General features: G+C 37.6%; 1 protein-coding gene across 2 annotated transcripts; it reads left to right on the forward strand.

The window, feature by feature from the left end:
• Positions 1-8,991: 8,991 nt before the first annotated feature.
• il13ra2 (interleukin 13 receptor, alpha 2) lies at positions 8,992-21,904 on the forward strand. Of its 2 annotated transcripts, none has more exons than XM_042008175.1 (10): positions 8,992-9,077; positions 9,190-9,290; positions 9,528-9,679; positions 14,530-14,686; positions 14,797-14,917; positions 15,551-15,735; positions 15,916-16,070; positions 16,260-16,407; positions 20,222-20,339; positions 20,441-21,904. In XM_042008175.1, the coding sequence occupies exons 2-10, from the start codon at positions 9,200-9,202 to the stop codon at positions 20,562-20,564; spliced, it is 1,251 nt and encodes a 416-aa protein (XP_041864109.1). In that variant the 5' UTR covers positions 8,992-9,077; positions 9,190-9,199; the 3' UTR covers positions 20,565-21,904. The 2 variants fall into 2 exon arrangements, with proteins under 2 accessions (XP_041864109.1, XP_041864110.1); XM_042008176.1 differs by lacking the exons at positions 20,222-20,339; positions 20,441-21,904 and adding exons at positions 16,988-17,009; positions 17,257-18,683.
• The last annotated feature ends 5,512 nt before the right edge of the window (positions 21,905-27,416 follow it).

Consider the following 27,416-nt stretch of genomic DNA (forward strand, 5'->3'; position numbering starts at 1 on the left):
AAGATAAAAGTTTGAACTATAATTTCTATGAAAGCCAGCAGGGATGTGTACTCACTTGTAGCTAATATGAACTTTTCATAAAAATGAAGAATTTTCATTTGATTTGTGGTGACTAAACCTGGAATTTTGGATATGCATTTAGACCAGCCTGCACACTCAACTGACAGTTGAAACTAATTAGCTGCTGCATTTAATGAAGCATGGTAACTAAACATAACCTACCTTGTAAGGTGTGGCACCTCATCTGGAGGAAAGTATTTAAACTGAACAGGGGTTTTCTCTCCCTTCATTAACTGACTTACTTGCTGGTACATGCATGCCAAAGTTCAATGAAGTAAGAATTCCAAATAATAAGTAATGATTTTGCTCGAGGGATTCATTTGTTACCCTGATGCCATGGATTTCGACTTATATTTTGAATTTTTTTGCACCAAAATTTTATATGAGCATTTTGCATTTAGAAAAGAAAGAAATACTATGTTACAAACATAACTAAGGATGCAAAACATAAACCAGTAATGAAATAAATCAACAGTAGTGACATCTAGTTTCTCTACATGACTTAAGAAGTGATTCAAGTAGCATAAAATTCTTGTACACACCCCTTGTAGAGAAGCAATTCTTTTAAAAGATGATCATCTTAAAAGTTAGTAGGAATTGCTTTTTCCATTTAAGAAGAATCAGGCTTCTAACTATTTTTTAGATCTATGTCAAGTTTGCTGGTACAGTTACTCAGATTACTTTAACTGTTTGAAAGTTGTAGACTCTAGAAAGATGCTTTATTCTTCTTAGACCTCTATGTCCTCTCATTTTTTTAAACAGAGAAGAAGTGTCATATCATAAAATCTTAACTTTGATGGAATCACTTCATCACAGTCACAGTGTTTGAGCAATGCTGGTGCCATTAACTGATGTGCAGACTGATATCTTTTAATGGATCTTAAGCCACACACACATACACAATGCTTGTACAACCATATGAGATGATCATACTGATGAAGAATATGACCAACAGTACTCCATCTGTATGTTCATAGAAAAAAGGCCTATTGTTTAAAGTGAAACTTCCTCATGCAACAGCTCAACAGCTGTGACAAGAAATTAAAATGCTAGGAGGAAATGTCGCTTTTGGGAAAGTGCAACTTTAGAAGTTGGGGTGGAACTTTTGGAGAAATGTTTCCACCGAACAAGGACCGTCTATTTTCTGTTTCTCTGCAAGTCAGTTAACACTGATTTATAGCCAGACCAACAGTAAATAGAGGTCTTACACATTAAAATCTTTGTTTAAACAAGAATTGTAAAACCTCTGGGGTTTCTGGAACAAGCAATGCTGTCTGATTAAACCTTCTTGTGGTCTTATCCTCTAAAGGACCTAAAAACATGAAACAAAAACAATCTTAAAGGTTAAATTTTGGCTTTTTATTGGCAAATTATTTGTTTCTTCTTTTTACCAATAGAAAAAAAAGCCTCTTGTTGCATCAAAATCAAAGTAAAAAGCACATCTGAATGGGCTAAGGCAGACCTGAAAAACATGAATGTCTTTACAAACTGTACTGCTGTTTGAAAGATGAGGAACTGCTATTGGTCAAACTTCATAAGTGTCTGTCATTTAAATACTTTAATATGTCTGTGATCTTTTGTGAACATCGTGCTTCATTATGAAAACATTTCCATTTTATTTGCCTCTTCTGTTGCATTATGTAATAAATTGGCTGTCATGGAAGGAAATGATGACTTTACATGGCCATGGAAGGCTATGTTTGAAGTAAACAACACTTCCTTTCAAACACATATACTGAAATATCTACAATATGATATAGTCAAAGTGACACTTCCTTTTCTATAAACAGTGATGCTACTGCTTATTAATGGCTCACCTGTCTAGACGGATTGTCCTATTTATGATTTACCAGCTCCACCTCTCACTCAGAGAAAATCGGTGAAACAGTGAGTCATGTTAAAATATTACACTGTGGAGACAATTCAAGCTCATGTACATATGTTTTTTTTTTTATTTTATTTTATTTTCAAAACTAGTCTAACGCATGCAAGACTACAGAATGACTGATGCTGAAACTCTGTACATATATTCTATACAAAATCCAAGGTTTTCTTAATAAACCAACATGGTCAGTGTAAAATAAAGTCCAACTCTTTGCAATTTTGACTGCTGTTGTCTTTATATTATATGTTACAGGTTTTGACTGGCAGAGGAACGTTTTGATGAGCCCCATAAATATCTTGTTGTTCTTGTTCTGAAGTTACTATCATGGGAATGAGCACCAGGTGTGTAGAAAAGTAAGGATGCAATTAAAAAGAGTGTCAAAAGCAGGAGTTTCAACTACATTTCAGAGTATAAACTTGCATTTTTGAATCTTCACTGCAAAACAATCACACTTTGGCACCTGAATTGTCACTGTGTTTCCACAAGTGTGTAAACTTCGGGTGTATCAGTTGTCTGTCTCGCTGTGTCCGAGCATGCTGGTACCATTTATTTGTCATATTTTGTTTCCCAGCTCACTCAGTTTGGATGGTTATTTCCTGTAACTTCTTACTGTTTCTGGGGTAACAACTGAATTAACACAAACAAAAGAGCCCAGATGATTAATTATAATGTGGGTTTTACTTTCATCAAGATGAATTGATAAACTGGTGGTGGGTCACTGTCTTTGAAGTCAGATGTTGCAGATGTTGTGGTGGTCTCATACATGAAAGTTTTATGTGATCACTCATGTCCTGGCAAGTTCCTATGATTCTGCATTACTAAAAAAATGTATGTGAGATTACAATAGAAGATTATACTGTCATTTTAGCAAGAGAATGACTGGCAGCATGGGTGTGCCGAAAGGGTTGATCCAGCATATTAATAAAAGATGATATAAGGTTACATGCTTAATTAAGAACTATCCTTAGGGATTTTGGCACAAGTACAAACATGCTTAGAGCCGAAGAAGTCATCAGACTTTTTTTCTTTTTTTAAACCAGGTATTCTTATAGGATTAATTGCATTAAGTCTGTTTTTCCTCCCACTTTCCCTATGTAATGCTGCAAGCTTTTTCTGTAAACTCAAATAGTTTAATTCAAAGTTTGAAAAGCAAACCTGATATAGTTATGTAAAAAATATATACAAACAAAGCCTTGTTAGATAGACCTGACAGGATTTATTTTAAAATTAATAAATGTTGAATAGCTCATTTAATTCATCTTCAAATTTGTCCTTTTTCAAATCTAGTTGTACGCCTTTCCTCCTCTGAATATACTGTATTTTTTTTTTAACTTGCTGAGATTTTATTTCCAAAGATCAAAATTGTCTGCCACTTCTTTCTCCTCCATGCCTTAAACTTGTCAGCTCATTAACTTGGCGCTGTCCATACAAACTCTCCTCATTTCATCAACAAACGCTGCTTTATTGGAAAATGATTTACGAACATAATTTTAGTCCCCACAATATCCCAATATGGAACTGCAGATAGACTTTATATAACCGTAAATCTCTGTTTATGCAAAATTGGTTAGAAAAAGGCATTTGCTCTATCTTACATCTGCTGGACTGTAATGGCAACCTGCTCTCATTTGAAGATTTTAGTGCTAAATCACAGACAAATCTCAGTACAAAAACGTTTTTAATGCTACCTAAACAGGTCCTTCTAATGATATCTCATCTGTATCAAATTGGTGCTACTCCAAATCTTCCTTCACTTTTGGTACAAGGGAGTTATTTGTCTGAATCTAAAGCAAGTAACCTCACTATTAGACAAATATTTAACAAAGAACTGTATCCATTCTCTATGTTTTTTTCCAAAAAAGTTATAGAATATCTGAATTCCTCTTTCTTTAATGCTCCTGATACTCCAAAAGCCAAGGAAATTCATTTTAAGATCCCCAGTGGAATTTAACCTTCATCTGATTTTCTTTATAGCCATTTTGGTTTTGACTGTAATAACTGTATATTCTTTTTCAATCCTATTGAAACCACAGATCACATGTTTTATGATTGTATCTTTATCAGTGTCTTTTGGGGAGATTTATTTAATTGGTTATCTAAATTTCTGCCTGTTCCTGTTCTAAAAAGAGAAAATGTTTTATTTGGTTTTATAGTTAAAAATAACTGTCACAATATGTTGATCAACTCCATAATAATACTTAACACAAGAACAGATTTATGAAATCCATTCCCAACTCGTTTGCTTTTTACAAAGAGTTATATCAGTATTTCTATTCTCTATATCACATGAAAGGAAAGAATGCTGTGAGACTCTTCACAACGATAGAAGCTCTACGTATGTTTAAAAATCCCTAGCCCCTCTTTCTCTTTTGTCTTGTTCTTTTAATCTATCTCTTTCTCTTGTATACTTGCATCCCTTATGCGTCTGTTGTATTTGACTTTACCTGTCAGTATGTTGAAAATTATTCTGTTCTGTTTTTAATCGAAAAACTTTGAAAAAAAAAATCAAAGTTGTGTCAGAAAAAAAATTTTTAATTGGCACTATTTAATGCAGGACTTAGTTTTTGTTAGCTAAAGTGCTGCAGGAAGATGAGCTTTTCATAGAAGGGTCTTGGAAGTTGTTGCAGCTGATACTCCACCGCAGGTGTCACTGTTTCCACAATCAGACTTCAATTTATAACTATTACAGCTGAAAAGTCACATAAAATAGTAGCCTACTATGCACAATTGTTGAGACATCCCCATTTCCTCATTCATTCATTTTCCATAACACCTATTCCAATTCAGGGTCGTGGGAAAGCTGGAGCCTATCCCTGCAATTAGCAGGAGAGAGGCAGGGTACACCATGGACAGGTCGACAGTCCATCACAGGGCCCCACATTTTCTCATATATTAAAAAATGGAAAGTAAGCGCGGCAACATTTTTTATATCTGCATACATAAAGTTATAAAGAGATTCTTTAAATCTAATGTAGTTTTTTTTCCTTAACACATCTGAAAACTTTGACAATCTGACTTTGCAATGAGAGGTGATATTCTGCCAATTTGGTTAGTGTGCATGGATATATGAAGCCATGGCTGGAGGTGTAATGTGTCATGATTCCTTTTTATGGGATGTATCTGTATGTTCTTGTCCCGTTGAGCGTGAGTGCTGGTGTTTGTGTTAGGGCTGGTGTGGATATGTTTTCCTTTCTGTCCTGGCAGGTTCCTCAGATGCCGTTGTTCTCCATCAAGCTTATCAGCGCTGCTTCATTGTTATTAAACTTGTTTGGATTTTACCTCCTACTTTCAGGCTGCTACTTGCATCCATAACAAACTTTTTGTGACAGTGCGAAGAAGTTCTAGCTGGACCTGATATACCTCTACAGCATGCGGGAATGATGCATACTAGAAGATAGAAAGATAAATCATCCATAGAGGGACTGAGTGAACCTGGAGCTATGGATGCTTGACAGAATTTCTCATGCATGTCTTGCATAGATGGAGGAGGAGTTGCAACGAGTTTCTCAACTGTTATTACGCCGTGAACAGTCTTACCATACCATCCAAGAATGCACCTGGTTAGATTACTCTGTTTTGTGATTCAGGAGAGTTCATTTGTCAGTTATCCAAAAATGGTACATTATTATTATTATTATTATTATTATTATTATTATTATTATTATTATTATTATTATTATTATTATTATTATTAATAGGAATGTATTATTTTTTATTTATTTTTAATTATGGTATTTTCATTATATTGCTTGACTGGACCAGAGGAGACAGAAAAAGGAATAAAGAACAAACAGAAATAAAAAGGAGAGTAGAGAAAAGAAAAAAGAGACAAAGATACACCAGATAGAAGGCAATGGTCCTTCAATCCACTCAAAAACTCCAGACAATCAACTGCTACACCTGTACATAAACACAACAGAATATATCAATGCAAAAACCAGAGTACTAGAAAAATGCACACACACACAAAGAAAAAAACTAAACAAAAGTAGCTATTAGTATATAAACATTACATTTGGACATAATTTTGGACAAATATTATGTCCAAAAAAGGTAAAAGCAGAATCTGTGACAAGGAGCAGCCTGTCGAAATCCATAAAACACTGGAAACGAGTTTGACTTAAGGCTTCTCTAAATCCACTAAACACAATACTGGTTAAGTAAACGCACCCTCAATCATTCAGTAGGACAGGATAGTTTATCATCACTCTATCATTCTTGTAAAAACACTGGTCCAGTGTATCATCACTCTATCTATCATTCTTGTAAAAACACTGATCCAGTGTTCTATGACCAGTATGAAAGCTGCATTACTCCTTCTGAGTCTAAGGTTTAACTTTGTGTAAGACTCTTCTCTCCAGCAACCTAGCCCAGACTCTTCCCTGCTCCTGGCAAACTATCAGGCTGGAGTAGCGATGATTCACCAAGACTGTATGCACGAGAATGGAGTGTGGCTAACATTTTCAGCCAGATAGATATGCTTTCCATAATTAGAAAAAGAGTCAAGGGAGCGTGGTGAGGACTAACCAATCAATGGTGCTGAAAAAGCTGACATAGTTAAACAAATTCACCTTTAAAGAAACCTCCCAATCAGCATCATAGGATCGTTTGCACAATGAAATACACAATTACACATAATATTTTAAAACTAAGACAAGTGTCTTGGGCAGTCATGATCATGTATTACAGTTTTCTCTGTTGGTTTGGCTCATTTCTTGAAATAGAAATGACCACCTTGCAATCGTTCACAACAGAATAGCATTTCTCGTTTATTTCATCAAATTGCAAATGTCTTAGTACATGTCTTAAGTGTCTCAGTGTATCTTTGTAAATGGTTATGTACAAGTAGCCTACAGTTAACACAATGAGCCCACATTTAGCACATTTTCCAAATAAATAGATCTTTCTGATCTGAACTGATTAGTTGGTTCTCAGTCTAAAGGTTGTTATCTTCAAAACACGTCATCATATGCACAATAGTCTGTTCAGCTGTCAAAATTAGCCATATATGGATGCAATGTTACCATTTCCTTGGCAGTATGAGTGTAGTGTGATGTCGAACTTTGGAAGCTGCTCTTACTGTGAAATCTTTTTTTTTTAAAGTTTTATACATAATTGTATTCTGTTAGCTAGACCTCTGCCATAGTGACAAAACGTCTAGGCATTTTGAACTGCAGAGCTTACCCAATGCCAAAGGGACGATGCATTTTGGGGGCACTGAGTATTTATATGAGAACGAAATTTAGTTTTGACACATGGGTAAAGAGTTTTGGGAGAGATATGAGGTGGTGCAGGTGATCCATGGTGTTGTGCTGACTGTCTTTTATCAGTTTTAAACATTTTAAAGCAAATCCTTTGATACTTATTCATGATAAGATATTATTAAAGGTCCTATATTATACATTTTTTCAACAATTTCATGTGAGTGTCAGAGATTCAACAGAGTTTATTACCCCAAATTCAGCTTTGGTCCCTAAATGTGGCTCTACTGAGCTCTAATAAGAACGGGCTGTTTCTGTGTCTGAACCTTTAGATGTTCATGAGGGGTGCCTGTCCACGTCCCTCTCTGGGAGAGAATCTTACTTGCACCCACTTGGTGATTTTAGGGGGCAGGCTCAGCTAGCCGGGGGGTGGGTCAATGACAGCATCCACTACCAGGGGCAGTGGTTATTTCCCTTCATCAGGTCACAAATGTAAAGATCTCAGACATTTGAGCACACATTTGCTAAAAAGTGGAGCAAGTGAGAGAGGAGACAGAATTCTCTCATTTTTGGTCCTCATACACAGGCTATGAGGACACATATGACTGTTAGAAAATCTTTAGAAAGTGAGTTTTACATAATATGGGACCTTTAAGGAAGAATCTGACCATATATCAGATGGTAAGTATAAAGTTCGGATTGTAAAGGGATAGAAAGAATCAAAAGCAAGCAATGGAAGTAAGAAAACAGCTAAAGTCAAAGAACTAACTAATTAACGTTAGTAGGACAGGATAGTTTAGCTAAAGAAACAACACACCTGTTATTTATTTGGTAGCTTTAGACTAACTGAACCATAAAATTCTAACAAAAACACTGACATGTTTCATGCAAAATATCATTTATCATTGTCAGATTTGACAGCTCTGAAACTATGTTGCTGAAGGAAGATGAAGTTTGCAGAGGAGGGACTTGGAAGTGGTTGCAGCTGATGTGTCATCTCCATTACAGTTGTCACAACATCTACAGTCAGGTTTAGAAGATATAATGTGTGCATTAGTGATCTTATAGCAGGAGCTGAAAAGTTAGGCTCACATAAAATAGTACTGAGCACAATAATTGAGCATCCCCCATTTTTCTGATTTATGTACGGGAACATGGATGTAGTGGATACAGCAACTTTTTAAATTGCCAAACATGTGGTTTGTGGTATGGCAGCTGCCGAGGACAAGAGGAACTTAGCCCAGGTGGTGAGGAAGGCTCAGAGGATTGTGTGCTACAAGAGTCCAGAAGAGGGCCAGACCCACCCGGGCAGTGCACTGTGTACCACTTTATATACTGTATGATATTCTAACTAATTGAGATGTATATATCTCAGTATTGGATTAATCTGGTTCATAGATGAGTCATATCTGACTGGCAGTGAATGAGTCTGCAATTGTTAAATTCGGTGACTCATAAGATCAATATTTAGGTGCTCTGCTGAATAATATACTCCACATTGAAAACATTGGTAACCAGTAATATCAGTGACCTCAATACGTTACAAGTATGGACACATACATCAGCAAGTCTCAGAAAAACAAGAAGAATCTGTTATAAACTGAGAGACTTTATAGTACTGCCGCTGACAACAGAGTCAGGCTTGTACATGCACGGATTTCTTTTATACGCAGTTCAGAAGAAAAAAAATGGATGTAAAGGGGATTTCTACTGGGATTTCGGTGGAATTTAATACTTTCAAGATGTGTTGGGACTCGACCATAACAAACAATTTCTTACCCTGGTGAATCAGCCCCGTTTTTTTTTTTTTTTTTTTTTTTTTTTACCTCCGCCTTAGGGAGAACACAATAAATGTGTCCGTACACCCACGCTTGGTCAGTCCCACACTGGCTGAGCTTGCTGCTGACGGAAAACGCTTCTTCAACGCATTTGTAAGTAGGCTAATTGAGTTTTAAAGATTTAGTCAGTTTCGTACAGTTCTCTCCCCAAATTTTTTCGCTTTTATTATGTTTACATATTCTATCTTTGTTTTTGTTTCTCTAGCCTCGATTAAATGCTGATAATGGCGAATAAATTCCGACTCATTTATCCTTCTTTACAAATGCTGCTGTTTATGATCTTGAAGGAGAGCAATGGACTTTCAGGTTGGTCAATTTTCAGTTACCTAAGTCGTATGACTTTTTTGTTCACACCCGATTTTACATGCGTGTCTGATATGTTCAACCTTCGGGAATCATTTATTCAAAGTAAGCAATGACCCCACTAAACAGAAACAAAATAAAACAGGTAATACTTGTGCTTGCTCTTGAAAACATAACTAGACTTTTCTGATGTTCTGGTGTAGCATACCTTATCCTGACGACAGATTATATCATTCACAGTGGATCCTCCGGAAAACCTTGCAGTATTGGACCCTGGTCATCTTGGACTTCTGGAGATTACTTGGAGCCCCCCTAGCAACTTAATCAACGTGACAGACTGCTCTGCAATGTATCAGCTGGAATATTACAACACATACAAGGACAGATGGGCTGTAAGTGCTTGCAATTTTATTCAGAATTAATATGAGGACACGCATGTAACCGCATGCCAACACACGCGCTAATATCAGCATGAACGAGTATTTCTAAAACATACTAGAAAAGCATTACATAAAAAATATTTATATTGTGTTTTTTTTTTATCTATGGAGTCTATGAAGTTGCAGAAATGGTTTTTGTTTATGTAATGATGTCTCCCTGAGGACCCGGAAATTCAGCCACACACTCAGTGATTGAGATTTGAATACAATATAATTTATTGAAACCGGGGAATGGAGGAGAAGAGCAGGGTGTAGTGCGGCAGGGAGTGGCAGGGAGTTCCTCAGGTGATGCAGGGTGCAGGATCCTGTGAAAAGACTCCAGATACAGTCAGGGGAGATCCACAATCCAAAGGTGTAGCGATTATGAAGCCAAGGGTCATACACAGAGAGGCAAGGAGCAGACTACTTAGCAGGGGCAGGCGAATATCCGTGGTCATTCTGCTGTATTTTAAAACGTACAAAATATGATCAAATTGAATGAAAATTAAATGAAAAAAAAAAAAAGAAACTTTATTAATCCGAGAGGGAAAATTCAATGTTTTGGTAGTTTTCTTTTTTAAAAATTACAATCAATGATCATTGATTTAATGATAATATAACTGATAATAGAAAGTGTTCTGTAGCTGCTGCCCATAAATAAGTTAAATTTCAAGAATGCAGAAAATGAGTCAAGATAGTTTCTGAATTTGTTGCTTTCTGTTGACATAAGATTGATATAACTGTCTTTTTTTTATCACTTCATAAATAGGAAGATACTATCAGGAGTCCACAAAGAAATCAGTTCTCTGTCAAAACCAGCACTGCAAATTCTGGTGTGTGCAGCACTGGGAAAGCATTGTTTACTGGATTCAAAACAAAAATCTTTAACCCAGCATGTATTACGAGAGGTCAGAAGCTAAATCTGAAATAAAAAGACAAAAAAGTCATACATCACTTTACAACAACAGCTTGAATATTCCTGTAAATTTCCTCATTTAAAGAGGATTTCATCACTGTAGACTTTTGCCTGACTTGTATACATGTTTATACAGTGATGTACCACCTTCAAACGATGTTGATGTGTGGCTTACTCAGAAACCACAATACAGCAAAGATAAAGTGTAATATCTACCACAATGCTGGCTAATAGATTAGGCCTGTAAGCAGTGTTGCGCAAGTTCATGCTTCTCATTAACTAGTTCAAAGTTTAGTTCATTAGGGTCCGAGCCATACGAAGTATGGAAGGACCCTATTGTTCCTGAAATGTTTAGTCTCCTCCTCCTCCTTCTAAGCGCTTCGACCCCAAATTTGACCCCCTAAACACCCATGAAAAGTTGTGAAACTTGGCACACACGTCAAGTCCCGCGTAACTCGGATATTATAAGGTCCGCATACACTTCAATGCAAAATTGGCTCAACAGCGCCACCTAGACACCCCAAAATTCCCCAAATGAATGGTGTCCCAAAACTCTACTTCGACGTAGGAAGACGAAACTCGGCACACACGTGTAACACCCCAAGCTGAGCAAAAAAGTCAACTGAACACCTGTCGCCATGGCAACAGGGTGCCCGCCATCTTGGCGTTTTCGGCCATTTTTTTCCCATTTTTTTCACTTTACACACATCGTATTTGAATGAACTAGTCTGAGGGGATTCGTGCGATTGACTCCAAACTTGGTGGGAAGCTTCCTGACAAGTTGGGGACCAAACGCTATTCAAATCTTTCTAATAGCAGAAAGCGTGTTACCGTGGCAACCGACGCAAAATGACCTTCTCGCCATGAAACACTGTTTGCTCATATCTCCATAGAAATACATGGGATCTGCACCAAAGTTCACAGTATTCATACGTGTCACACCCCAAGTCCAGCAAAGAAGTCATTCGAACACCTGTTGCCATGGCAACGGGGTGCCCGCCATCTTGGATTTCATTGACATTTGAATGAACTAGTCTGAGGGGATTCGTGCGACTGACTCCAAACTTGGTGGGGAGCTTCCTGACAAGTTGGGGACCAAACGCAATCAAATCTTTCTAATAGCAGAAAGCGTGTTACCGTGGCAACCGACGGAAAATGACCTCGCCAAGAAACACTGTTTGCTCATATCTCCATAGAAATACATGGGATCTGCACCAAAGTTCACAGTATTCATACGTGTCACACCCCAAGTCCAGCAAAGAAGTCATTCGAACACCTGTTGCCATGGCAACGGGGTGCCCGCCATCTTGGATTTCATTGACATTTGAACGAACTAGTTTGAGGGGATTCGTGCGACTGACTCCAAACTTGGTGGGGAGCTTCCTGACAAGTTGGGGACCAAACGCTATTCAAATCTTTCTAATAGCAGAAAGCGTGTTACCGTGGCAACCGACGGAAAATGACCTCGCCAAGAAACACGGTTTGCTCATATCTCCATAGGAATACATGGGATCTGCACCAAAGTTGACAGGATTCATACCTGTGACACCCCAAGTCCAGCAAAGAAGTCATTCGAACACCTGTTGCCATGGCAACCAACGGAAAATGACCTTCTCGCCATGAAACACGGTTTGATCATATCTCCATAGAAATACATGGGATCTGCACCAAAGTTCACAGTATTCATACGTGTCACACCCCAAGTCCAGCAAAGAAGTCATTCGAACATCTGTTGCCATGGCAACGGGGTGCCCGCCATCTTGGATTTCATTGCCATTTGAACGAACTAGTCTGAGGGGATTCGTGCGATTGACTCCAAACTTGGTGGGAAGCTTCCTGACAAGTTGGGGACCAAACGCTATTCAAATCTTTCTAATAGGAGAAAGCGTGTTACCGTGGCAACCGACGCAAAATGACCTTCTCGCCATGAAACACGGTTTGATCATATCTCCATAGAAATACATGGGATCTGCACCAAAGTTCACAGTATTCATACGTGTCACACCCCAAGTCCAGCAAAGAAGTCATTCGAACATCTGTTGCCATGGCAACGGGGTGCCCGCCATCTTGGATTTCATTGCCATTTGAACGAACTAGTCTGAGGGGATTCGTGCGATTGACTCCAAACTTGGTGGGAAGCTTCCTGACAAGTTGGGGACCAAACGCTATTCAAATCTTTCTAATAGCAGAAAGCATGTTACCGTGGCAACCGACGGAAAATGACCTCGCCAAGAAACACGGTTTGCTCATATCTCCATAGGAATACATGGGATCTGCACCAAAGTTCACAGGATTCATACCTGTGACACCCCAAGTCCAGCAAAGAAGTCAATCAAACACCTGTTGCCATGACAACGGCGTGCCCGCCATCTTGGCGTGTTCGGCCATTTTTTGGCCATTTTTGGCACTTTACACACATCGTATTTGAACGAACTAGTCTGAGGGGATTCGTGCAATTGACTCCAAACTTGGTGGGAAGCTTCCTGAGAAGTTGGGGACCAAACGCTCCTCAAATCTTTCTAATAGCAGAAAGCGTGTTACCGTGGCAACCGACGCAATATGACCTTCTCGCCATGAAACACGGTTTGGTCATATCTCCATAGAAATACATGGGATCTGCACCAAAGTTCACAGTATTCATACGTGTAACACCCCAAGTCCAGCAAAGAAGTCAATCGAACACCTGTTGCCATGGCAACGGGGTGGCCGCCATCTTGGATGTCACTGACATTTGAACGAACTAGTCTGAGGGGATTCGTGCGACTGACTCCAAACTTGGTGGGGAGCTTCCTGACAAGTTGGGGACCAAACGCTCCTCAAATCTTTCTAATAGGAAAAACCGTGTTACTGTGGCAACAGACGGAAAAAAGCCTTCTCGCCATGAAACACGGTTGCTCATATCTCCATAGGAATACATGGGAACTGCACCAAAGTTAACAGTATTCATACTTGTTGGGTCCTTAACACATTACAACACCTGTTGTCATGGCAACATCGGGTGGCGGAGTCCAGGACACTCGGACCCGATGGATGCCGCTTGCGGCTTTAATTTAATTTAATTTTTTATTAATTTTTCAGTTTAAAATGAATACTTCACATTTATAGTTTAACATTTCAATTTTGAACTAGTTCAAAGCTAAAATAATGTAAGTTGTTTCAAGTTAGAAGTGAGAATGAAAGACTGAACCTGAGGAACATGTCGGGCTGTTGGTAGCATCTGCAAGGACTTGCAGATGTTCTCTGAAACTGGATGGATGCTTCAACTCCACATCTCTTCAAATTAGAAGTCATTGAGGCTGATGTTCTAACTTGCTTTTTAAGTGCAGGCAGACATCGAGTGCATAGAAATTTTAGATTTTTACTTTCGGAAACCTCTGTACGGAATTTTCCCCTAAGTATAATCATGCAAAGCCTGTGATGCTCACGCTGTGTCAGCAGCTTTTCTACTTTCACTTTCATTTGCCATTTCAGAGTGGGACTGCACTGATGTTGCTGAGAAGTGTTACAGTGGCTGTGCAGCGCTGAAAAATGTAGGCAGTGACTGTTACAGGACCTCACATAATCCGAACGAGTACATGTTCACGTTCACGTTCTTTATTTACAGATGAGTTGCGTGCATTTCAGCGGTCACAGAAAAGTGAACATATTCAATAAACATGTTCATTTGAACATGTTGATACACAACACTGCCTATAAAAGTATATAAACAGGTTCTACAAATCACACAGTTCTGAATAACTATTGAAAATCAGTTATTAACAGCAGCTGTAGTGTGACAACAACTAACTGCAGTTCAGCCTTCCTTTTCAGGTTTCTGTCTACAAGCTTGTATGATGATGATAAGTAAAAGTAAAACTCCTTGGATGTAATTTATATATGTGACATATTTGTGTATCTTGTTTGGCAGGCTGTCAGGACAGAAAAGGCCACATATCGTGCCCAATTTAACTTGATGAAAGATGTTCATGTAAGAGTGTATACCTTGCTCAATGGGCCCTGCACCAACAACACAATGATCAAGAGCACAAACTACTCCGAACTCTTTCAAAACTCTCCCAGCACAGGTCAGTCCTCAAGCGCCTTAAGATTTGTGATGGAGAAAGAAGAAATATATCTTAACTGATATGCAAAATACATACACCTTTGCTGACTGATTTAATTCATTCACATCTAGGAATTAAAGACACAGCCGTGCAGGATTTTATCTGCATATTCCAAAACATGGAGTACTTGGAGTGCAAGTGGAAAAGAAGCCCAAAGATGCCAGCCAACTCAGAGCAAAGTCTGTATTTCTGGTATGTCACATGCCCAAAGTGGACACTTTCTTACATATTTAAGCAGATATCTGCCACATGGGTTCCAGAGAAAATGCTCTTTACAGCTAATTTGTCAAAGACATTAAAGTTTTTCTCTAGAATGAACTTTAACTAGTTAGTCACGTTAAATCAGACTTATCAACAAGTTTTAATGGGTATATAATTGTTGGATTTATAACATTCACCTCTGCCTCATACTGTGTACAGTGATGGCAGCAAATACCAGCATGCTAACACATGATCACATTATATTAAAAATATTGTAGAACAACTTTGATTTTGTAATTGAGTTCCCTAGAAATTCAACAGCATCTGAAGTTTTGGAAATCAGTGGAAAAAGTTTCACACTTACACCCATCAGTTGTTTTTTCCTTTTTTTCTGGTCATGCTTGGTCTTGTCACTGAAAGGCTATGATTCACCGCTGTAAGACCTTACTGCAACTAATTAGTAACTGCAGCACAGTCGTGTACTATCATCTGGTTCAGAACTCTTAAAATATATACCTATCTCCTAAAGGTAGCTGTTACTGACAAAAAAAAAAAAAAAAAACAGACCAGCAAACATAACAATGAGACAGTAATTAGATGTTATCTGGTCTGTCTATTTTCCAGGCATAAACCTCTGGAGCAGGCAGTGGAATGCCCAAAGTACATCAAATCAGGAGAAGTCAGAACTGGCTGTAACTTCACAGGGAAATCTCTGCCTCAATTCACTGACATCAACTTCTCTGTAAATGGCTCCTCCCCGAAAGGGCCCTTGATGCCATTTTTCATCACCCTGCAGATCCAAAACCACGGTATTGAGATGCTAGTCTTATGGAAGAGCTTTCATATAGACACACAATGCTTACTGAGAGCTAAATACTAGATCCTGCTGTAAAAATTTCCTTGTGCTCTTTCTGCTCAACTATGACCTCACTGACATCAGTGTTCTTATCCTCATCCTGTCACAATCTTTAATCTAAATCTTTTTGCAGTGAAGCCTGCAGCCACAGAGAAGCTGTATCTGCAGACAGGTCTTGACAATCAACTGGAGCTACACTGGGAGGATCCAGTTGGAAAGGTTCCTACCCAATGCCTTGAGTGGGAGGTGGAACACAGTCAGGAAGGAGCTGATGGAAAATTATCACTGGTATGATTTATCTGATAAGTACTGCTTTGTCATATTGTGGTGTACCAGCTTAAAGCTTTTGCCAGCAAGACCTAAGAAACAATGTAAACACACATAATACTTCATCTGTTTCTTTCAAAATTGGAATTGAGTTTGTTTGTGAACGTTTACATTTCTAATAACTTTTTTACTCATTTTTCTTACTGACAGAGAAATATACCAGCAGATCAGAACAGCCTGACTCTTTCCTCCAGCCACAGCGACGAGAGCAGCTGCTTCAGGGTGAGGTCCAAACTGCACAAGTACTGTGTCGAACAAAGCTTTTGGAGTGATTGGAGCCACCCTGTATGCCACCCAGGTAATAATGTATCTTACTACTGCAAGCAAAACAAAACAAAATAAAAAAAAAGTTCCATGCAGAAAAACCATTTATTCATTTTATATACACACTATACATCCAATTCATGGGCACAAGAGCTTGTCCCAGCTGCTGTCAGGCATGGGGCAGGGTACAGGTTGCCAGTTCATCTTAGAGAGAAAAACAACCACTCACACTGTGACCACCTTGTAGTTGGAATAATATATCCATTAGTGGGAAATGTTAATCTTTTCTTTCCTGTTCACTGCCCTGTGTAAACTTTACTCTGTTATTTATTTCTGGCCTGGCCTGTTTTGTCTGGGGCTCAAGATTCCCAGACAAAACAAGGCTCAAGGAAAGAAAGTTGTTGCATTTTTGCACAGTTTTGCTATGATGAAAGGCTGACAGGATCCCCATATTTGGATGTCTGAGAGGTGCTGAAGCCACAGAGTTCATTTTTTTTATTCTTTTACCTTGTCCTCTCCAGCATCATAGCAAGCAGAATGTTGGTCTGGCTGCCGTGTTTTGCTGAACAAATTTATAACGAGTTATGTTTCATTTTTTGGATTTCCACCTGCAGCCCCTGACAACGTCATCACCTGGTAAGTTTTCATTCATCATTTCTTATATTTTTATCTTTGTCTATTCTTTTCTGCTCTGTAACTAGAGTAAAATTTGAATCTCCTTACTTTATGATTAATATTTAAACTAAGTCAAAATATTTTAAATACTGAGCCACAAATATGATTGTTTATTGTTTGTTGCAAAAATTATCATTGTAATCAAAAGATAATCCTTTCACTGAAGATAAATATTTACAGATGTTTCATATTTTATTCACTTTTCAAGACAGGGATGCTGCCATGATGGAACGGCTGAAGGAGGATTATTTGCTCAGATGCCACATATGTATGCCATCCATCCGTCCATCTGTCCATCCATCCATCCATCCGTCCGTCCATCCATCCATCCATCCGTCCGTCCGTCCGTCCATCCGTCCGTCCGTCCATCCATCCATCCATCCATCCTTCCATCCATATAACTTAACAAGCATGTTTGTGGGCTGTAATGCTCAAAGAGAATCTACACTTTCAAAGGGAGAACATGCAAACTCTACACAGAAAGGTCTTTTTTTGCATTTAGTTTCAATTCATGTGGCATTGCAGCCATGCTAAACAGAGTTGCACTGATGCAAGGGATTATAATAAGAACATGCAACAACCCATCAGTTTAAATAAATATGTGCTAAAGGTTACAAATGTGTATGAACACAGCCTGAAGCAGCAGGCCTTAGCAACAGGAGAAAATGATTGCACTATTGACTTCAATTAGTCTGCCTGGTATCCTTTACCCTCAAGCTAAAGACTGGGAGTTGGCCTCTTTGGTGGCAGCGCATATTCGTGAGAAAAACCCACCTCTAGTTATTTATGTGTCGCTTTAGTTGCACAACAGGGCTGACTTGACATGCAATATTATTGTTATTATTATTATTCATTTTTGTGTGTTGGTTAATTACTGTGAGTTATAGAAAAAATACAACACAACTACAAGTTGTTATTTGAAGCAATCGGTTCCCTGCAGTTCATGGATCTGTACTTGAAGGCAACCATAAGGAGACATTGTCTAGAGAATGAATCATAGAACTATCTTTATGTTCAATAGTTTGTTTACCTCTCAAAGGGTAACCCCTTTATTGCACTGAAATACTTGGAAATTTCAAATTTCAACTATAGAAAAGAGTTATAAGTTTGGGTATATAAATATTTAAATAATATTTATAATTTTTAAAATACCAAAAGTTACAGAGTAGTAAGTGGTCAGTACTTAAGGTTTTTTCTCCATTTATGCTGAAGACCAGTCTCAATGAAGTATCTGGGATGTAGCCTGATATGTGATGATTGGTGTGGAGAACTCAATGGTTTCATGGACTAGCATGCAGAGCCATTTTGTACATTCAATGAAGGGTACAAATACGGTCATTCGCCCAATAAAGGGTTAATGGTCACAGACCAGTACATATACTATGTGTTAGAAAACAGAAACTGTTCTGATTTGTTTAGATGTTCATCAAAAGTATTTAAATGTTTTAGAATGAGCTAAATTGCAAATTTCTTGACACTAAAGAAATGGACCTAAAATATAATAGGCCTCATGTTGATAAATTAAATGTTTTGTAATTTTGCTTTAAGTTTTGTCACTTAACAGATTTTTGATCAAATTGCAGCGTTTGTATTTTCTTTTTGATGAATAAAAAAATTTAAATCAAACTTATTTTTTTGCTGTCATCATCTTTTATTCTAAATACTTTTACCTGAAAACCTGGATTTCTTCGCATATGTTTTTCATAATTTATTTCTAAAATTTAAAACAAACAAACAAACAAAAACAACAACAACAAAAAAAAAAAACGGTTGATGATAGAATTATGGCGAGGATATTAAAAGGGGTAATGAAACACATCAGTATTTGTATATTAGAATTGGACTGAAAATAAATAAAGTGGTGCACAGTACTTCGACTTCCTTCCACCATCCAAAGACATGCATGTTAGGTTCATTTGTCAACCTAAATCCTCTCTAGGCGTGGGTGTGAGTGGCTGTTTGTCTCTCAGTGTTGGCCCTGCAGTGGACTGGCAACCTAATAGGCTCCAGCTTCCCCGTGACCCTTAATTGGACAAATCTGTACAGAAAATGAATGAATGAATGAATGTTATAATCAAATGGTCACAGTAGAGGAAAGCTTGTTCCTCCTTAAAGAACAGCAGATTTTTTTATGATCTTTAATATCAGGAATTGTTGGAAATTTAAAGGTGATTGTAAAATGACAGGCTGTAAAACCTACAGTCTGAGTATAATATATAACTATCTAAAATACTACACTATTAAAATAAATGTAGATCTACACTAAAATAACAATACACAATGTATACAATGATCAGTATATGAAAATGTTCTGCATGTACCATTTTTGTCATTACGTTTGCAATTTAAAATCCCTTTCCTAACTATTGACTAAACTACTGGATAGGTTGGGCACACCACATTTTAACTGGAGAAAACCACTTTCCAGCCTGTCTATCCACCTAGATACGAGTTATGTCCTATATATGATTATTTTAAGAATACTTGTGAAATATTTATTCAAATAAATTGTTTGATTGATAAGTTGTTTGAGATGTTTTCAAGTTATGCATTTACAGTGAAGTGTCATACTGAAAAACTCCAAAGGAATTAGAGAAATATGAAGAAAACAAACAACTAAAACCTCCATTCCTTTATCTTTAGTGCAGACTTTAAAGAGTTCAGGAGAACTCTGATATCTATAGGACTTAAAATAATAAAGTATTAAGTCTAAGTCGATACAAACGTTTACAGAACAGAAACAAAAATCTGCTTTTACTCTGCTTAACTGTATGTTAGATCAATTTATGTTCAAATATTCGTTGATATAAAGTGCAAATGTTTGTATAATCAGATGTTTTCTATCATTTTAGCTGCATTTGCTCAAGCTCAACTTTTACCTTTCAAAATCTGGATGTTTTTATTGTTTTTTTATGACAGTGTTTAAGAAGCAGCCCTTTAGTTTTGTTTTTTGAACAATTAATAATTAAATAATAATTAATAATTAAAGGTCATTGGTGCTGTAAAATACATCTATGCATTCTGTTCAATGCATTTATGCTGACCTTTACATAAATTGGCTTCTCATTGCAATTTGTAAATAGTGTTTTTGTTTTGTTTTGTTTTTTTCTGAGTGAGCAATATGTAAAGCTCTTGTAAACTAACCTGATTTTGTTTCTGTGTTTTAAATTCAGAAAAGAAAGAAGTCACACCTATGCCAGACCGGGACATGTCACCTGTCTACATATATATCGCCATTGCCACCATTGCCATGCTGATGCTGTGTTTCTGTGTGTGGGCAGCCGTCAAAATGTGAGTTATAATATATATGCATTGTAGTTTTCACATATGCACACTGATATATACAGTGAAATATGAAAGGAAGCTCACTCCAAACTGTGCTCGCATTGCAGGGCAAAATCGAGGAAAGGGAAGAAGCTGGATTCTCTCCTTAAAATGCCGTTCAGCAGAAATCCAACACTCACAGGTGCAGAGATCTACAAATGCAAGAAAAGCTGCGCTGGTGTAATGATCTAATTCTCAGGGATATTTTATTGTTACACTGCTTGATAATTTTGTAGTGTCTCTGTAGATTCAGTGAGGCCAAACCACTGCTAATGCACTGTCTGCTTTATATGAGTTTGGAGGTTATGGTGTGTGTTTTACAAAAATATCTACCTACCAGTTTTCAAACAACTGCAGCTGTACTTGCAGTTTCTTTTTGTATTTACATTTATAAACAAATGCTTGAATTAACAAGTACTTTTTGAATACATTAAGGGGAAGAGAGAAAAGTCCCGCCTTTTTTTTTGGGTGATTGTTTACTTTATGCCACAAGACTTGCAAACTGAAAAGGTCAGTAGTGATTACATACTTATTTATGGATTATATTATCAATGGATTACATAGATATTTTACAACTTGTCCTTTTGGGATCTGTTTATGATGTTTTACATGTTGCCATATCTCTTGCCGGATTATACAGTCAATGTAGGGTCTTGATATGTTGTGGTCAAATGGTATTTTATATACCTTATATGGATTTATGTGTGATCTTATTTTGTTTTTAATTGTTTGTTTTATGCCTCTTTTCTTGCCAGTCTGCTTAGATAGAAAATATTTGTTTTACGACAAACAAACAAAAAGGCAAAATATAAACAAACAGGTCAGGTTTAATACGTGTTGATACAGGGTTTTGTACAACATCTCTTGCACACTTCAGACCACTGAAGTATCCTCTTCTAGTATGTATACTGCAACTGGATGTTTGACATCTACAGAAGGCATGACAGTGTCAGTGTTTTAATGCCACAAGTTCTTGTCAGTTTGTATTTAAATTTTCTGTATTAAAAGTCAACAAGGCTGCAAACATTGTTACTGTAGTAGCTTGTGTACAACACAAGCCAAAATGCCTCAGATGTGTCAAATGTTCTATGAAAATTACATTATACTCCCATGTTATTTTTATATAAAGTTTTCTGTTTTGTCTTTCCTGTATTTATTCCTATATGTTTCTACTAAATTATAAAAGACTGTCAAAACTAATAAATGATAGTGGTCTATAATTATATACCTTGATAAATGGATGACATAGTTTTTGCATTATATCTCCTTTGGTGATTAGTAGAAAACATTTAAATGTGTTGTTTTAATCTACTTACCATTGTCACTTGATTTAGACTTTGAACTATTTCCAGCTTTAATATTTGCTCTAATTTGATTTTTCATGTACAGATATTGCAAAAAAAAAAAAAAAATCATGGTGTTTATTGGGATTTTAATATAAGTTTGACTTAGGATTTTATATATGATGTTTGATGTGTCTCCATTAAGTTGTATTGTAAACATCTTAAGGATATAATAAAGAAACAATCTGATTCAGTTTAATTAAATATCTTTTCTGTCTGTGGAGGTTCTCATTCATCCAGGCACTGCTGTCCAACTCACTCTCATCCTCAAGAGCTTCTTCAATTCCAACTGAGATAGTTGGAGATTCCACTGAAACTATTGATGTTTTAGTGTCTGCGGATGATGTTGAGAGTTGTGACTCAGGACCAGTTGTATCCATAGTCTTACTTGAGGCCAAGTGTGAGTAGATGTTAGTCTCTTTGGGATTGTTGAAAGATGCTATTAAGTCCTCCTCCACTGTTATGTGAGGATTTCCCTACTTTGACATAGATGGCTTCTTTTACTCCACCCTCAAATCAACTGGCTTCTCTATTCAAGGTTTTGCCATGACAGGGGAGGCACAGCAAGGCTAAATAAAACTTATACTTTTACACTACTAGCAAAACATGGATAAATTTGTGAAAGTAACAATGATGAATCAAGAACAGATTTCAACTATCAAAAAAAAAAAAAAAAAAAAAAAAAGAGAAGAAAATATGATAAGGCATATCTTGCATCCCTAGGCATGACCAGGTAATGGGTCAAGTAATGGTAATGGTCAATGATGGGTAATGAAGACAGACCACAGTGTGTTGTATGTCTCAAAATATGAGCATCTGACAGTATGAAGCCAAACAAGTAATATCACTACTTGGGGACTTGTCATCCTGAACACAAACAAAAAAGATTGTTGATTACTTTAGAAATAAAGTACTCACCTAACATATATAGCAGAGTTGTTTTACTAAAGCTGCATCTCTCTTATTGAAAGCTCAACTCACCTGAAGTAGTTTGCAGAGTTTCCTGGTTTACAAAAGCTCATACTATAGCAGATGTGTTGATCATTCCTTCTGCCACTGGCATGATTTTGACTGCAGTTATTGAAGAAGCAGCCAATAAACTAAAGACTATTTTGTGGCACATTTCTCTGTACGTTTCTTTTTAAACTTTGGGGTGCATGTGGTACTGGGATTGGGTTTTTGACATTATTGTTGTCAATGAAAAGGGGGCCCTGCAAAAAAAGTTTGGGAACCACTGATTTAGATGAGGGAAAAGAGCAGAAATTTGGCATGAAGAGTTAGCACTCCTGTAGCGAGTCATCTGTTAAGTCAGTGGTTCCCAACCTTTTTTCCTCCGGGACCCCCTTCATGCATATACTAAAATGCCATGGACCCCCTGCTCCACCCTGTGCTGGAACTATGCTGGTTTTAGGCTTTCAAAAGTGAGATTCTCACCATAAATAATGTATTCTGGTTGAGTCTGTTGTGGAATTTTTATTATCAAAGATCACACACTAAGTGAGAATCAAACAAAGTATTTTTTATTAAGAGCTGATCAGCAATGGGAATCACACAGTCAAACAGCTTTGGCTGAGCGAGTCCGCAGAGATACACATGGGCTTGGTTAATATAGACTCGCATGACGTGATGGCATCAAGGTCGTTGGTGCAAATCCTCAGTACACTGTCTTCAAACCCTGCACAGCCTGGTACACAGTTTCTAAAGAATGTTATCAGTGGTGTGATAAGAAAGGAGAGCTCACTAAATATTACCTGGGTACAAGTCGTTCTCCTCCTCAGTGAATCATAAGTCAAGGTTTTTAATAATACAAAGTATAGTCTACAGAATACAAGGGTTATGTATATAAATTTTTCCATTACAAGTCCTGTCCTTTAAAAAAGCCTAAGCCAAATAGGGACAATTTGTGGACATAAATCACAATGACTCTAATGTTCAAAGCCTGAGAGACCCCCTGTGCTCTTTGGGGGACCCCTTGGGGGGTCTTGGACCCCAGGTTGGGAACCAGTGTGTTAAGTGGTTGTTTGGTTTCCCCACTGCAGAGCTTGTATAGCTACTGGACATATTAGACAAAGGACACTTAAAAGACTAAAAGATTCCTTATATGGGGAACACTATTGAACTTATTTTATGATGTAAAAATAATTAGCTGTACTCACACATACTCAGACAAACATTATACTGTACTATATATATATACTATACTATACTTCATACTTAATTTTCTTATCTAATACAATAAGTATTTTAAGTAAGTATCCCTTACTGTAATGTGTAGGATCTTGTTTCAATTTTAACATATTTATCTATTTCCCCACTATATTTTAGTATATTTTAATCAAGTGTTTGTGTAAAACACTGAGCTGTAGAACAACAAACTATTCAAGAAAGATAGTTAGATAAAATTAACTGATCCCAAACTAGAAAATTCAGAAAAGGGAATGAAATAAATAACTGAATGGTTTCAGTTTTCTTTCTCAGCTAACTGGGTATTATTCCAAAAAAGAGAGCGGAAGCATTTAAGAACAACAATATCTGATAGATAATATTATTGTTGTCACAGTGAGTTGGAAGTTGTCTTTCTCAAGAGCTCCAAAAAGACTAAACATCCTGGAGAAATGATAACAGACCGAATACCTCACTGGACTGGATTCTTAAAAAGAAGAAGAAGAAGAAGAAGAAGAAGAAGAAGAAGAAAAAACATGAATGTATTAATTTAAGTGACACAACCTTTTTACTAGTTATGCACAATTTATAATAACAAATTGCTGCAGCAAGCACTAAGTGTAGTGTTTCCTAAACATTGCCGTGTGTCTATAGGACTCTTATAGAAATCAAATACATTTAACATTTATCAGTTGTAATTCAAATAGAATGACTAAAATAATTATGCAAAATTCATAAGTAAATAAAGAGTAAGTTCTATGAAAACATTAAACCAATCTGAGGATCAATTTGTTAGATGGCCTCTGTAAAAAATGTGTAGACAGAAGTTATTTAAACACTATATAAACTACTAACTTTCCAGTTTAGTTAAGAATGCTAAATGTTTATTTTAAAAAAATCTGACAATAGTAGTTTCTAGATATTTGTATTGTAATTTAATAAAGAAATAATCTGATTCAATTTAATTAAATATTTCTATAGTTTACATAGTGATTTGGAAATAAAAGACATGCACATCTTGGGATTTGTAGGTTTGTAATATTTTTCAGTGAAGTAATTTAAAGCAAAGAAGCACAAGTGGAAGATAATGCCACTGGACATTTTAAAATATCTTTTGGGACACAAGTATGCACAGCATAATAGCTGATGGTGTGTAAAAACATGTCCAAAGTTAATCTGTCCAAAATCGTTACTGATACCATCTTGTTTTTTAAAGATATGGACCCCTATCCGCATGCAGCTGCTGTACCTTCATTTGGAAAAAATCCCAGTTCAACAATGAGCCTCAGTTTTGTATTAATAATGGAGATCATTCCCATCTAACACCTGCTGCATGCTATGTGCCTGGGCGACTACTTTTCATATTCAAGTGGCCTAACACTACCCACCTATAAGCAGCTTTAAAACATATTGCATCTTAGATTTAAGGTGTGCTTCTTTATTCCAAATGTTGGCCCCTCCAGTCTGGCCTGTTCTAGATAACAGTATTATAGTTAAAGTAAAATTTCTAAATTAATCTTTTCTGGTGTATATTTGATTGCAATGAGCGTATATTGTACATGACTCCATCGGATTAAACATACAAGAGGGACCTACTCAATATTTAGTGGGCGGTGATAATACTATGGCTTACTGGTTTATATTAAAGGGGAAGGTTTCTGGAACTAACGGGAGTTTGGGGTTTGGACACAAAATCCTGGGCAGCTAGTGCAAATCTTTTTTTCTTCCTTTTCCTTTTTTTTTTACACTGTTCTGTCCAGCATCCTAACATACAGAATGGTGGTCTGTGTGCCGTATTTTGCTTGACAAATAATGATGATATGAAAAAGTACAATCATCAAACGTACCTGCAGAGAAACATACCAGCACACAAACATCAGCAACATCTAGTCAGAAGCAGATGGAGAGACAAGCACAATTGTGAGCATGCACGTGTGGCCAGGCAACAAGGAAGAAATGTGTGCCTGCAAGGGGGCCGTGATCACGCCGCACCCTGAAGCATCAGTGGGGGACGGGGGGACGGGGGGAGCCCGAGGCCCCAAAGGCCCAGCAGGGCCACAGAGCACCAAGCCCAGAACAGCCAAAGCAGACAGAGCAGCTGCCCACTCAGACCAGAGCAGAGGGGCCCCCAGACTGGAGCCTCCCGGTGCGACAGAGCAGGGGCACCGGACAGCACAGGGCGACGGTGAGCAGGCCCAGCGGGCGCCGCGGTGCACCCTGCATGGAGGTCAGGCACCCCACAGCCCCAAGGGCCACCTATTCCCCCCAGCAGAGCCCCGCCCATGAACCCGACGGGGCCCGACCGCCCCAGGCAAAACCACAGCCGGCCACGCCGACCCAACACCAAGGCTATGCACCCCAGGGACAAGAACATGTGCAAATCTAGCAGTAGGTGTAGCTGGCAGGTGGAGAGTGGGCACGCAGGCAAATGGATCATGCAGTGGGAGGGTCCAACTGCAGGTTTGCACATGTGACAGTAAAGTAGGACTCCAGGAAAGCAAGACTTCTGAAGAAGCAATTTTTGGATAACTGAGAGAGACAAGAAGAAATCAGGTTAAACAGAGCAACTAACAAATAAACCTGAAAACGTTCACCATAACAGTGATGACAGTCGGGCAGGAAACTGCTACAACCTTCATCATGATAAACCCAACTCCTGATTACTATGCAGGGCGGGTAAGGAGAAGATGTCCAATGTACACATTTCATAAATGTGTACATTGGACCCAGTTCAGCCAGTGGAGTGTAAAGGCCCCTTCTGTTACTCTGATCTACCTGGCTTTGCATTTTATACTTCCTCTCAGAAAGTATGTTCATGTTTTAGAGCTATGGGTTATGCATGTCGGTATGTCTGCTTTATCTACATGGAAAATAATTTTCAGAGGGATTGAAAAAGTTTATTGAGACTTTATAAAAATGGAAAATATTACAGGAGGGCTGCAACCAACTAGAAGTTAAGGCTGGAGAAAAGCTGATCCATATTCCATGAATGAGAGCTACAAGGAAAATGTAGATTGCACATTGCACGGCAATTGGCTGTGGATAGGTATGATGACAGCCATTCTCCAGAATCCTGGCAGATGAGAAAAATCCAGCATGATAATGATTCAACGTATGCTGCCAAAATCAGTATTTTGATAGAGATAAAAAGAAGATAAAACTCCAAAAAGTTAATGGGCTGAAAATGTCATTCAGCATTCTCAGCTATTTGAATAGAATTCAACTGAGCACAGAGAGGCATTGTAAAGACAAGGTAGAGACACAAAAGCTCCCCTGAAGAGGTGCTGAAAGAAAAAAATTCTTAAGAGGAGCAATAATGGCTTCGTTGGTGCAAAGGAGATTATATACACATTCTTGAAAACAGGCCTTCTGAGCATATGTCATGTGAGTTGTTCTGACTTGTATATATGACCTTCCTCATAATTTCAATAAAGAGAAAAAGAACAACAAAAAAAGAAAAACAAAAAAAAAAAAGAAAGAAAACAGCTTTTCCTCCCCTCCTGTTTAGCTATCACTATTAAGTGATGGAAATTCCCAT

The sequence above is a fragment of the Melanotaenia boesemani genome, chromosome 15, assembly GCF_017639745.1.
Source record: "Melanotaenia boesemani isolate fMelBoe1 chromosome 15, fMelBoe1.pri, whole genome shotgun sequence".
NCBI lineage: Eukaryota > Metazoa > Chordata > Actinopteri > Atheriniformes > Melanotaeniidae > Melanotaenia > Melanotaenia boesemani.

Coding starts and splice junctions, on each gene's coding strand:
- il13ra2 (XM_042008175.1), top strand. CDS start 9,200: ATGCTGATAATGGCGAATAAATTCCGACTCATTTATCCTTCTTTACAA. Junction 14,687..14,796: donor TCAAAACTCTCCCAGCACAG/GTCAGTCCTCAA, acceptor ATTCACATCTAG/GAATTAAAGACACAGCCGTG. Junction 20,340..20,440: donor GTGTGGGCAGCCGTCAAAAT/GTGAGTTATAAT, acceptor CTCGCATTGCAG/GGCAAAATCGAGGAAAGGGA.